The 12,847-nt window shown below is 33.0% G+C and overlaps 2 protein-coding genes across 39 annotated transcripts; both read right to left on the bottom strand.

The window, feature by feature from the left end:
* Positions 1–2,047: 2,047 nt before the first annotated feature.
* LOC112732897 (uncharacterized) lies at positions 2,048–8,508 on the bottom strand. The gene is made up of 10 exons (XM_029291484.2): positions 8,444–8,508; positions 5,924–6,189; positions 5,309–5,393; positions 5,164–5,206; positions 4,747–4,831; positions 4,440–4,615; positions 4,132–4,320; positions 3,841–4,011; positions 2,984–3,061; positions 2,048–2,380 (listed from the first exon to the last, which is right to left on the bottom strand). The coding sequence occupies exons 1-10, from the start codon at positions 8,506–8,508 to the stop codon at positions 2,288–2,290; spliced, it is 1,251 nt and encodes a 416-aa protein (XP_029147317.2). The 3' UTR covers positions 2,048–2,287.
* Positions 5,749–12,312, bottom strand: LOC112732896 (small ribosomal subunit protein uS13c-like). 38 transcript variants are annotated; one of them, XM_072211390.1, is made up of 11 exons: positions 12,046–12,312; positions 11,844–11,950; positions 11,576–11,710; positions 11,282–11,506; positions 11,025–11,202; positions 10,544–10,628; positions 10,305–10,450; positions 9,946–10,197; positions 8,444–8,513; positions 5,924–6,189; positions 5,749–5,799 (listed from the first exon to the last, which is right to left on the bottom strand). In XM_072211390.1, the coding sequence occupies exons 2-5, from the start codon at positions 11,943–11,945 to the stop codon at positions 11,143–11,145; spliced, it is 522 nt and encodes a 173-aa protein (XP_072067491.1). In that variant the 5' UTR covers positions 11,946–11,950; positions 12,046–12,312; the 3' UTR covers positions 5,749–5,799; positions 5,924–6,189; positions 8,444–8,513; positions 9,946–10,197; positions 10,305–10,450; positions 10,544–10,628; positions 11,025–11,142. The 38 variants fall into 38 exon arrangements, with proteins under 38 accessions (XP_072067491.1, XP_072067492.1, XP_072067488.1 ...); XM_072211391.1 differs by having other exon boundaries at positions 5,749–5,810; positions 9,946–10,181; XM_072211387.1 differs by having other exon boundaries at positions 9,946–10,181.
* Between the last annotated feature and the right edge of the window lie 535 nt (positions 12,313–12,847).

The following is a 12,847-nucleotide window of genomic DNA, read 5'->3' as shown; positions in this document are numbered from 1 at the left end:
AATGGAGGACAGAATCAGAAAGAGCTCACCAAAAAAACCTTAGGAAGGGTCCCACTGTTTGCCATGTCAGCACCTAGCCAGCCGCGTCAGCGCAGGGAGGACACGTGACAACGTCTGAATGGAGGAAGGAACCACGCCAGCGTCGACACGGACACGCGGGTCAACCAACGGGCTGGTTTGGGTCCAGACGCGGGTCTGACGGGTCGGATCAGATGCAGTTGCGGGTTGATCGTGGACTTGTGCGGGCGCGATACATGGTAGCACCTGGGCCGTTGATCGAGGACCCAATCCAATAGCGTGAGATCAATCTGGAAAGGAGAAGAAACTGGTGGTGGCAGGGGCTTGCGGCACCGCGTTCGGAGGTTTCCGGCGACGATTCTAGACTCGTTGAACTCGTGACGATGAAACGAAGACATTGGTAAGGGCGGTGACGAACAAAAGCGTTGGGAAATAAACGAAAATCAAGGACAAAGAACAATGCTAGAAGAGAAAAACAAAAGGGGTTATGGACTAATTTCCATAGAAAGAAAAAACCTATGCTCTTGATAACATATATTAGAAACAAGAGAGTAGTTTGAAGAACGTGTTTTGTATATTATTCAGTTGTGTGAAAAAGTACAATGTACAAGGAGTATATATAGGTGCTAGAAGAATCAAAGCAATAAAAGCATAGAATCTTACAATTAATATACAGATATGTTATATAAATATAGATGATACTAATTGATCTAAATTGATTCTAATTATTCTTTAACAATATTGTATGATTTTTTGTGTCATTCATGCCAACGTATTTTAATTTTTAATTTAGAATAAGAGCTTTCCCTTTTTTTCCTTTCCTCTTGTAATGATTTTTTTTCCTATTTTCATTTTTCTTTTTTCTCTTATTTTTCTTCTTAACAGAGAAAAACAGAAAAAAAGACAAAAGAAAAAAAGGTGAATAGAAAAAATAAAATACATAAAAGAACAGAAAAAGAATATAGAATTTCCGTAATTTACAAATTTTTTGAAGTTCTTTTATATTTTTCCAAAAATTATTGTATTTTTTCAAAAATTGTTATATTTTCCATTTTTGTTTTTCCTTTTTTTTCCTTCTTAAATGGAAGAAGAAGAAAAATAGGAGAAAAAAATAAATACCCATAAACTTTTTATATTTTTATCAAAAGATTATGTATTTTTCTTAAAAAATTGTGTTTTATTTCTCAAAAATTTGTTTTGGTTTCAAGAAATTTTTGAATTTGGTTTTATAAAATATCTGTATTTGTGTTACTTAAAAAAAAAATTTTGATAAAGTAATTTTTGGAAACTTGCTTAAAATAATATTTGTTCAACTAATATTTCTATTAGAATAGAATAATATATACTTTCACCCTTCAAGTTATTCTGCGACTAATTTTTTTAGTAATTGACAAAAGTATTGTTTTATACTTAGTTATGGAGAATTGATGTATTTTAATTTAATATAAAAGTGTATCTTTTTCTAATTTAAATTGTGAAATTGAAATCTCAGAATTGCATGAGGCAATATTAGAATAGAGATTTGAGACTCAAATTTTTAGCAATGTGAGCTCACACATGCTTTCTAATTTTTTAGATTTTCTTTGTTGTTGTGTTTTTATTGTTTTTTTTTTTGTACGTGATGAAGGTAGCTATAGTTGTAATGTGCTGAAAATAGTAGTATGTATGTAGTTTATGTATGTAGTTTACTAGTAGAAGATTCGTACAACGCACGGGTTGAAAATTTCTATTCCTTCTTTTGGATTTGTTTTTTTCAGTGTTCTTAGATTGTCACTTTTTACGTTAATAAAAAGTACTTTTGTTATTCAATTCTTAACTAAATGTAACAGATCTATTTACTCTATCACTACTTAATACGTAAATATTTTTTCTAACTCTTCCTTTTCAAAATATTAATTTTGATAAACACATCTTAGAATTGGCTATAGAAATCCTGTCTCACAGAATGTTGTATCTTGTTCAACTTCATAAATTATTCAACAACAAATACAACTTAAAAATATAAACAACACAATTAAGAAGATAAATATAAATAAGAACTAAAACCAATATAATTAAAGAAAATTTCATACACATACGCAAGTCGCTAATTTATTGACCTAACATCTCAAATTCAAGTAATTCTCCTAACACAACCAACTCCATCAATTCCAGTAACTCCACCGCAAATAACACTTTGAAATCAGTGTACTCAGATATCGATATAAAAAGGAAAAAAGAATAGTTAATTCATATATACAGGAAAGATATCCGAAAAAATCCTAATAAATTACAAATGATCATATATAGTTGATATAAGACCAAAGGAAAAAGACATAATATTTACCTTAATTCTTTGAGAGAACTGCTTCTCCCAAACCACCTGTTAGAAATGCATGCATCAATTCCGCAAGTCATATACTAAAAATTCTTAATTAGAACATAAACTCCACTCTTTACTAATAAAGTTACAACTGAAATTGTAGGTTACTCAACTAAAAGGAAACATCTGAATTTAGAAGTTCAAGTAAAATATTAACAGAATGTCTAAGTCCAGCAACTTACAACAACCCAATTCAAGAAAACTACAACACCATATCTTTAACACAAAGAAACTAAATCACACATTATAACTGAACATTCTAGGCAAATCACATTAGCAACAGCTCCTAAATATTCATAGATGATGATGCTGCCTCATTATCATTCCAAGTTTCATCTATACTCCTAGAAAAGGCATCTTCAAGTTTTTACTTTGTATATCTTGGTACATCAAGGTATGGGGATGCCAATCTCTTGTTGCAAACAATTTCATTCACCACACGAACAGATTTGTGTTAAGAAATAAGACAACAAAAATAAAATCTGTTAAAGTTACTGAAGTTTAATAAAAGAAGAAACACTTAAGCAATAAAGAACCAGTTCTACAAAAAATGTGATATCAAGGAATAATGGTCGAAAATACAATGTAGAGATGAAAACTTACGGCAGGTAATATTGAACCAGAAATATGTGAAACAGGGTCTTCAATAGAAGCCACATTTGAAGCCGAAACAATAGCACACTAATTATACATGTTTTGATAGAGAAGACAATATCATTGTTATGCATAATACTAAAAAAAGTGGACAAACACTTATTAAAAAATATCTTGGAAGTCAATAGAGAAAACTAAACTAACCGCATTCAAAACATGATTCTCAACATGTTCAATCAGCTTTAACATAAACTCATGTATAGAGATTTTAAAAATATTATATGCAGGGCATATTGTGTCACTCTCAACAGGCTGAGAATTAACCATGAATACCAATTTTTTTCCTATCAATTTGTACAAAAAATCGGATGCATCCAAGTGAAATTCTTCATTATGACAATAGAAGAATAGAGAAATCAGTATCTGAATATAAAGAGAAAAAAAAAAGAATAGAATATCAAACCCAAAAAAATCAAAGATACCGAAAGAGAACAAATTAAAGAGTAGTAACAATACACATGACGTATCTTTAAGATACAAATTAAGGAAACCATCAATTGATATCACACTAGAGAGAATTTTACAGAATTTTTTACTTTTAATCACAACAGTTTTTTTTACATTAAATGAATAAAGATATATCATTTAACAGGTAGAAATATAAGAGATAAAGAATTCCAGTCTAGAGAACATGGTGAAAAAAAAAAGGCAGAACATCAACATTATTAATTTACTGAATTAAATTCCCAATAAGAAATACAACATCAATAATTCAAAGATTAGAAACTAACTTAGCATCATAAATGAAATTAAAAGGGTGAAAAGTAATACAGAAAAAATAATAGAAGAAACTGGAAGCATGGAACCTTAGCATCTTCATCAGTAACCAAGTCAACAACATTTGATTCCTTTTGGGTACATTGAGGCAAACCAGCAAAGAGCTCAGAGCAGTTGGAAGGAGTCAATCCCAAATTCGGTGATTTGGTAACCTTAGAGGGTTCCCCAAATGATCCCTCTCCTTTTAGTACAAACCCAGCCTTGGATAATACAAAGCACATTCCATATAAGACATGAATAAAGGTGGAACAACCAAAAAATAAAAAATTTAAGAAAGAATTTATTAAAATGAAACAATAGGTGCGAATTCTGGTTTATACCTTTTCAGGACTCAAATCTGAACCAGAGAGCTTAAACATTCCAAGTATTGCAGCATCATCACAAACACGCCTCACTGGATATGTCCCTTTGAATTTCTCCATCCCAACAGGCCTACTAAGAACCTTGAACAGCATAGTTTTTCCAACAATTTCTTGGAATATAAGAAGAGACTGTGTGCCAAACACAACCTACGAACAATATAAAACAGACACAACAAAAAAAATGAATCAGTAGAAACCGAAGGATAAGAAAACTTTTTAACAATAAAATCAGCACATAAAAAGAATATAGCATTCGAATGACTTACATCAACATCCTTAAGATGTTGTTCAAACAACTGGACACAAGTCTTATTCAGTAGGTAACTTGCCTCACGATCAAAGAGGACAAAAATAGAAACACCAGTGGAATCCTCAACCAACACCTTTACTCTAAACCTAGATTTTTTAAAGATGCACGTAAATACTGGCCTAAGGTTAACAACTACGCAAAAATAATTCAATATTTAACAAAGCACAAAGGAAGCATTGTAAAATATTTATACCTAGGAGTCACATTTGTAACATGGATGTTGCAAAATTGACAAAAGTAAATCCCAGATTCTGCCTAAATACCTCTGCCACACACACAAGCAGAGTACCACCAAGGACCATCCTCAACTATTTCAGCTATCTTGGCTAGTACAACAAAAGTTCCAGCCTAAAAATATAAGACCAGGTCTATAAATGTTAAGACATTATAACCAAAGATAGTTGTAATACAAACTAAAATTGAAAAACTAAAATAAATACTAACAGCATAGTATTTTCAAGTACAAAGGAGGACAAAAGGATTAATATCGTTCCAAAACAAAGCAGTATTTAATAAGGAATAGAAAAAGAAAATTTAACACAAATTATCAAGAGTAAACATGATAATAAAAAAATTAAACGGGTTCCAACCCGATTGTCATCATCAAGCGACTTCACAATATACCTAGGTGTGAGCTTCATAAAATCTTCTTCTATTCCGATATTTTTTCAAGAACCAACAATGCCAATGGGTTGGGATGCACTAACTCCATGTGGAATAGAACTGTTAACAAATACATCACAAACTTAAATAAGTAAATAACAACAATAACAACAACAACAACAACAATAAAAAACACAACAGAAACTACATGTACAAAAATACATTTTCCGAAAAGATGCCACCTCTGGGATGTCAAGATTAAATCCAAGATTTGATGCAAACATAACATTCTGAAGTCCAACTCTACCTGAAAAAAAAATATACATTGGTTATAGGAATCTATTAACTGACACACCTGAAATGAAATTTATATGATACAAACCTCTAAAAATCTTAACTTTGGCAAGTTGTAAAACCACAACTGGCTGTTCAGCATACCAGAAGACAGAAATCGATTAAGTTTGTCAACATATTCACCAAATAAGGCACACCGAATCCTGTGACTGAAAACAACCAACAAAATCACCTACACTATTAGAAACTTGACTATAGAAACACACCAAAAACAAAAAAGAATATCAATAACAGGAAGAGGTAGACATTAAAGAACGCTAACTCATTTTCAGCTAGTTCCATCACAGCCATCTTCATCTTCTTTCCATCTTTATCATATTATTTCTCTTCCGACACAGAGACCAACAGACCCACCACATCTGAAATAAATCTTAAAAAAAACTATTAGGAAATAATGACAACAAAGTAACATTCCACAAATCACAAAGAAACAAGACTACAATCATTCCAGACAAAAAAGTATGAGCAAATAGTACAACATACCAACTAAGAAATCGGAATCCTCTTTGGTTTTCAAAAGTACAGTGAATGGAGAGATTGTAAGAGCAAATTTTGGAATAAAATCGCAGATAGCATCCCTAACAGTGGTCCTGAATTGGAAAATCAACTTAAACTGATGCCTAGTGGCCCTATAAGATCCTTGGTTTGGCACAACAGAGAAGAGCTTCATGACATAAACTCGACCCTCGGAGAGAAGTTGTTTGAACCTGTAAATCATAGTCTTCCGAACAGTAGCTTGTATCTTGCACCTTACCAATCAACATAAATTATATTAAAAATCTGATAAATGACAAATCGAATAAACAGAAAAACAAATTTAAATGAAACAAAATTTTAGACCTCAATATAGAAAAGGTACGGAGAAACACATCTAAATGCAAAAAACAAACAGCCAAAAAATTTTAATAGATTTAGACCACTATAACTCACAGATTCATCAACCAAAATCATCTCCATGGAATTTGGGAGAAGCTGACCAGTGAAAGTAGGAACAGTCCAAAGCCTAATCACCCTAACTTTGAGGTTCCACGCTTCCTTCTCAGATTAATCTTAATAACCATATCCATGGCAGTTGTCATATTGAAATTCAATTAAAGGGATGAAAGAGAAAACATATTTGAGTCAATAAAACAGCAACATGAATGTGAGAAAAATCTGCCTTGATCAATGGGTTCTGCCTTTATTTATAAACACAAATCAATTGAGTAATTTGAATTTCGAAATCCATAGAACCCTTATTTTGGGAGGGAAAAAAAGAAACAAGATAGACATTTGAAAGATATTGATGTTGATTGACCTTAGATATTAATCGAAAGATATTTGCGAGCCCCACTACATAATCCTATATATAGGACCTAAGATAACAACAATTGATACACAAATAAAGTGTATAAATGGTAAGCTATATTAACCCTAAGTTATCTTCTATATAAATTGTAAGTTAATAGGAGAAGAGAGGATGGGATGAGAAGAGGATGAGAGAGAAGAGAGAGATAACAAAGACAACATGAAGTATCACCTAGAGAAAAGCGAGAACTAAAAATAAAAAGAAAACCTATGCATAGATTTAGGAGTAGTAGACTTAGATGAGGACACCTTTTAGTATAGATATCATTATTTGATTAGGCTTCCTATATAATTATATTTCCAATGGTAAATATATCATATTCCCAATGAAGATACACACAAGATAATTATCTATCTATGTAATGAAATACCAAAAAACAAAGTGGCCATCAATAAAGTTCAAAAATTGAGCTCAAAAGAAAGAAATATATACATTTAAAAGGGTGAAAGAAAAAATAGATTTCAATTAATAAAACAAACTCTATAAAAAAGTAATATAATAAGCCAAAGAAATGTGAAAAAATTCTGAATCAACAAATGGGTTATGGCTTTATGTATAAACATATATCAATTAAGAAATTTGAATTTTAAAATACATAGAATCTTTACTTTGGGGGTGGAGGGGGGAGGGGACGAAGTAAGTTACATGAAAATTTGAAAGATAATTAGTGACCTCAGATATCTAGACATCTAGGAAAAGATATTCACGGCCCCTAATAAGTAATCCTCTCTATAGATACTAAACTAAGAACAATAGATATAAATCTAGAAATATGTAGTAAACAGCCGCCCCTATCAATAATCTTTTCTATAGATCCTAAGCTAGCAGCAATATATATTGAGGTAAAAATAATCAGACTTTTTTCACCTACCAATTAACATACGAAAAAACAACCAAACAAAAAAAGTTTATAATGATAATAGTGAATGAAATAATAAACGATCACGTCATTGCTTATTAAAAAAATTATTAGGCAACTGAAATTCAAGGTAGTAATTTTTTTATTTGAAAGAATAATATGTTTTCATTTTTGGTATGTATGTTCTCGTCTAAGTTAAGGGACAAAAAGAGTCAAATCATTAACAAAGTCAAACACAATTTCAGAATTTTCACACCCAGAAGAAAGGGTCCAAATCATTAACCAAAAGTAAGAACAAATTATACAGAAATTTGAGACCTTCTTATGAGTAAAAATTTATTTGAGAAACTTTAAAGCGTGTCATTTCCAGCACCTTAAATTAGTTAGGAAATTGAAGATGAAAAGATAATGATGATAAATAAAATTAATTTCAGAAACAAAACCCTCACCCACTTTGAATCCGACTGAGATAATGGGAAAGAATCAAGGCAAATACGTGACACCACACAACCTACACCAATGACCAGAGTGGTATACACTTATATATAAATAAGGCACAAAGGTAATTTTGACTCCCAAAATAAAAAAGGGTACAAAGATGAATTTGACACTCAATTTGGTTGTGACAAAAAACATCAGAAAAACATAAAAAAAATAACCAGTAGTAAGAAAACAGGTAACGACTTCTCAACATACAAAATGAGGAAGGCAGCAATTGAAATTGAACCATATCAAGCCACAAAGGTGAAAAATAAAATGAAAAAAAAAACAGAATAATATGAATGAAGAGTCATACCTAGTAGTGCCACCGCCGCCACTGCAAACATCAGAGCGGACCATCAAAAACAAATCATCATCCATCACGCCTATCACTCATAAAAGCGGGAAACAAAATATGCATTGATACAATAAGTACTCAAGAAAATAAAAACCAAAAGATCAAAGAAATAATAAAGAATAAAATAAAGGAACCCAGCGGTTGAAATTACACCATACAGATTTTTAAAGAATTTTCCATTGTTTTAACACAATAGTTTTTTAAACTTGAATGCATAAATTGGTCAAATTAAAACCGCACTTGTTTACTTATTTTGAAAAGCTTTTAGCATATTCAAACTCAAGATTAAAAATCTGAAGAATACACCCAAACTTATAACAAATAACAAAAAGAACCTTGATATCTTTGAATGAGAAAATATCAAAAACTGAAATTTGAAAGCATGTCATTTCACTAATTAGGCAGTATCCAATTCAAGTGACTAATCGAAACCACTAAGTTTTTGTTAAACTGATTTGAATACACAAATACTACACTTTTATGTTATTGCAATTATTCTAGAATTTTCAGCCCGGAATAAAATCTACAAACAACAAAGGAAAATCGAGAACACAGAGTCAAACACAATTTCAGAATTTTCACACCCGGAAGAAAGGGTCCAAATCATTAACCAAAAGTTAGAACAAATTATACAGAAATTTGAGACCTTCTTATGAGTAAAAATTTATTTGAGAAACTTTAAAGCGTGTCATTTCCAGCACCTTAAATCAGTTAGAAAATTGAAGATATTTTGGAATTTTCACATACAAATAAAAGCCCTAAAGAACACAGTAAAACTGAAAACAAATATGATAAGGAAATATCAACACTCACACTCCACACATGTGTAGTAGTAAACTCAATTTATGTTTCTAGTCAACATCATATAAAACTTTTAGTTAAAGAAAAGTTCAAAAAGCATCTGAACCAGCATGATTAAATCTGTGCATTGAACAGTTATTATCCAATTCAAATGACTAATTAAAGTGACTAAAATTTTGCTATACAAATTTATTCAACAAAACTATCAAAATAGCTATAATAACTAACTTCTTTATCTATTATCAGAAGCCAAAGAAAAGCATGTTCTTCATTCTCCTCCCTATGATCAATTAAACTCCTCATTCTGAGTGTTATCTTCCAACATTCCTTCTAGAGGGTGAGATTAGAGAGGAGCTTTTTTGAATCAGTTGACACTAAACATAGTTCATTTGTTTCATCTATCACACAAGCAGCAATACAAACAAAACCACCCAATTTTCAGAAAGAAATCAGAAGGGAATGGATAAACAGCACCAAAAACAATTACTGTTACTGGAACACAACATCTTATATCAAAACAAAAAATCCAATTTTCAAAACAGAATCAGAAAAGAACACCCAAACAGGGACAAAAACAAATCTTGTTAATTGAAAGGAAACTTGAGTATCAAAGTAAACAAATATCAAAGAATCTGAAATAAGTCATAACCACTACATACCTACATCACAGGAAATTCAGACTGAACAGTGAAACACGCCACATGATGGAAGGGGACAGAGAAAGGACAGGGCCGCCGTAAAAATTCCCACCTAACTTGTTGTTTCCCAAGATAAAAGAGAGAAAGAGTGACATGAACCCTAGGCTGATTTCCTCTTGAGAACTACCACCGATCTTTAAATGAATCTGATAAATCAGACTAAAAAAATTTGTTCCCAGGATCCTTTTCCATGAACCCTAATCGCACAGGTAGCTATATCAATAAGGGTTAGGAAAAGAAAGAAACCTAAAACACCAAGATATCATAACCAAAAACAGATCCAAGAAGGGGAAGAACTGGGAATGGAGATTGAAGCTTACCGAATGAATGGATTGATGAGAGTAAGGCTTGTCAGTTAGTATCCACGCATCTACTGCTCTCAACTCTGTTCTTGCTTCTTCATTTTGATTCAATCTATATTCTATAAAAATACTCTTTGAGAAGCAGCTACTTGAACAATTCCAACCTACAAAATCACCACATTAATAAGCAATAACTTTTCTGTTTTTCTTCTACCTTTACAATTTGAAATCATTCATAGTTCAATTTTCTCTTCTACCTTCATATTCTTGTTGTTCTTTTTCAATAAATACTCAATGATATGATCCATCCCTATTCATAAAGAAGTCTAGCAAGCTTCAACTCTATATGAGGAAATTCAAATTATTAGCCTTATTAGCTTCTCTAATAAGCACCCAACCACAATCTGGTTCAATAAAATACTATCTTAATTAGGAATATGAAAGCTAATCAAATTTAATTAAGCATAAAGCAGAGTTTGTTACACACAGAAAGCATATATATATAAGAGGAAATAGGAAATGTAAAAGCATATATACTCCTACTACTGTATGTGGACAGTACTCTTAATGTGAAACAGATGAAAACACATAATCAATGGCGTTCTTAATTAAGTAATCTCCACACAGAAATTAAAATTTCACTAATTAATCAAGATCCATATTATGTATAGTTATGAGCAGTGAAATTAAGTAAAGGTGATATTGGATCAGAGAGAGGGAGAATGAAGAGGTACGAACCAGGGATCGCTTGAATATTCGAAGAGCTTGCCTTTGGTAGAAAAGATGATGAGTGCGACTTCGACATCGCATAGCACTGAGATTTTGTTTGCCTTCTTCAGCAAACGTACCTATCTACCTATCCTCTGTAATATTGAATCTCCTTCAATCTCTTTATATTTAGCGCATTAAACCTCCTCTGAGAAAATCAATAAACACATCAATAAAGTAAACTTTCTTCTTAATTAATTGAATGGTCTAAGTGAAAGGAAACTAACCAAATCGCCTTCAATGACGTATTTGGAGACTTCATCTCTAAGAGTGATGAGTTCCTCTTCACTGAGATCCTTAGTGACCTTGTTGTCCATGCTTATATCGCAGAGAATCTTGCGAGCTCTGCTCCTTTCGACTCCATGGATGTACTGTAGCGAGAACTCGATTCTCTTGTTGTTCAGAATCTCTACTCCGCCAACTCGAGTGCACTCTATGCTTAACTCTCTCACCTGAGCACACAAATTCAAAAGTAAACAAAGAAATTTCAGAAATGTAAGGTAGAGTTTGTTTTATGTTACCTTGGGAGGGTTGAGAACAGGGAAATAGATGGCTCTGGAAAGAGGTCTAGGGTTTGAGATTAGGGCGAGAGAGGGAGCTATGGGCATCGCTAGCGTTTGTGCCATGCTCGAGTTGTTCTTCTTCTTTCTATGCTGCTAGAAAAAAAAACATAACATTGATGATAATAAACTTCAAACCATAGAGAAAGAAAACACCTACCAAACCCCAAATCAAAAACAGCGAAAACACAAAGGAAACCCTAAATCAAAGAGATTAAAGATCCAGTACCAGACAAACCATGAAATTGAGGGAATGCCTACACAAGGGGAGCGATGGTTGAGACCTCGACCCAACATGATTCACCAAGCCTATTGACGTTTGTGAGCGCATAAAGCCTGCAACAGAGATCTCAGTCTCTCAGCATCTCCGGCATCTCACCGGCTGACAAAAATCCTTTTGAAGATATGGCGTTTGGGAGCAAGACATATACCTTAGGAAAATTAGGATTTGAGACACAGGGAAAGCGATAAACAGAGCGTGAATGGCTAGAGATTATCCGGAGCAGGGGGAGTGAGTTGGCTACGTATGAGAGAACGAAGGGGAAGGTGGGATTTAGGGTTTCAAAAGAGAAACAGAGAGGATAGCACGCCTTGAAGTGAAACCTAGACAATTGAGGGAGACCATAAGGGGATGAATGAAACGTTTAGGTTAGAGGCCATTTCGATTTTTTTATTCTGGGTTATTGAGGGGTTGACGCGTGGCTGAATAAGCCACGACTATTATATAATAGATAGATGTGTTTTCATGGTGGGTTAGGGATTGGGGTTATTGTGCCTTCCTGGTTGATGTCAATTTTGATGATCATCTGTTATTTTCGTATGGCTCTCATTACTATTGTGTGTCACCATGGGAGATCCTTTGTGACGAGTGAAGACGGTGTCGTCTCATATATCAGGGACCACATTTCAGAGATTCTGAAACTTGACCCAGATCGGCTAGATGTGTTTTTCATCATGGAGTGCTACAAAGAGCTTAGGAATGATAAGGTGGAACACTGTTGGTGGCTGGTTCCAAACAGGCTCTTAGAAACTGGTCTAAGAAAAATAAATTCTGATGCTGAGCTCCTGGAGATGTGCTTCCATGCTGAAAGAAATCACGGAGAGGTGCATGTGTACTATGAGCATGAGGTATCTCTTCCAACGTATTTGGAAGAACCATTATCCAAAAAGGGCAAGGAAGTGGTGGTTGAAGTCCTTACCCATCCAGTTTTACTGAGAATAGGACCAAGGTCC

The sequence above is a fragment of the Arachis hypogaea genome, chromosome 13 (assembly GCF_003086295.3).
Source record: "Arachis hypogaea cultivar Tifrunner chromosome 13, arahy.Tifrunner.gnm2.J5K5, whole genome shotgun sequence".
Lineage (NCBI taxonomy): Eukaryota > Viridiplantae > Streptophyta > Magnoliopsida > Fabales > Fabaceae > Arachis > Arachis hypogaea.
The sequence above is the reverse complement of the archived record's forward strand: the minus strand, read 5'-3'. Positions and strand labels throughout refer to the sequence as shown.

What these genes read in the sequence shown, in the direction of transcription:
- LOC112732896 (XM_072211390.1), bottom strand. Translation starts at nt 11,945, where the DNA reads ATGCGCTCACAAACGTCAATAGGCTTGGTGAATCATGTTGGGTCGAGG. An exon ending in CTGTTCTCAACCCTCCCAAG is followed by an intron (nt 11,507 to 11,575) that starts GTAACATAAAAC and finishes TTGTGTGCTCAG; the next exon opens with GTGAGAGAGTTAAGCATAGA. An exon ending in ACGTCATTGAAGGCGATTTG is followed by an intron (nt 11,203 to 11,281) that starts GTTAGTTTCCTT and finishes TGATTTTCTCAG; the next exon opens with AGGAGGTTTAATGCGCTAAA.
- LOC112732897 (XM_029291484.2), bottom strand. Translation starts at nt 8,508, where the DNA reads ATGGATGATGATTTGTTTTTGATGGTCCGCTCTGATGTTTGCAGTGGC. An exon ending in AACATCTTAAGGATGTTGAT is followed by an intron (nt 4,321 to 4,439) that starts GTAAGTCATTCG and finishes TATTGTTCGTAG; the next exon opens with GTTGTGTTTGGCACACAGTC. An exon ending in CTGGTTCAATATTACCTGCC is followed by an intron (nt 2,381 to 2,983) that starts GTAAGTTTTCAT and finishes CATTTCTAACAG; the next exon opens with GTGGTTTGGGAGAAGCAGTT.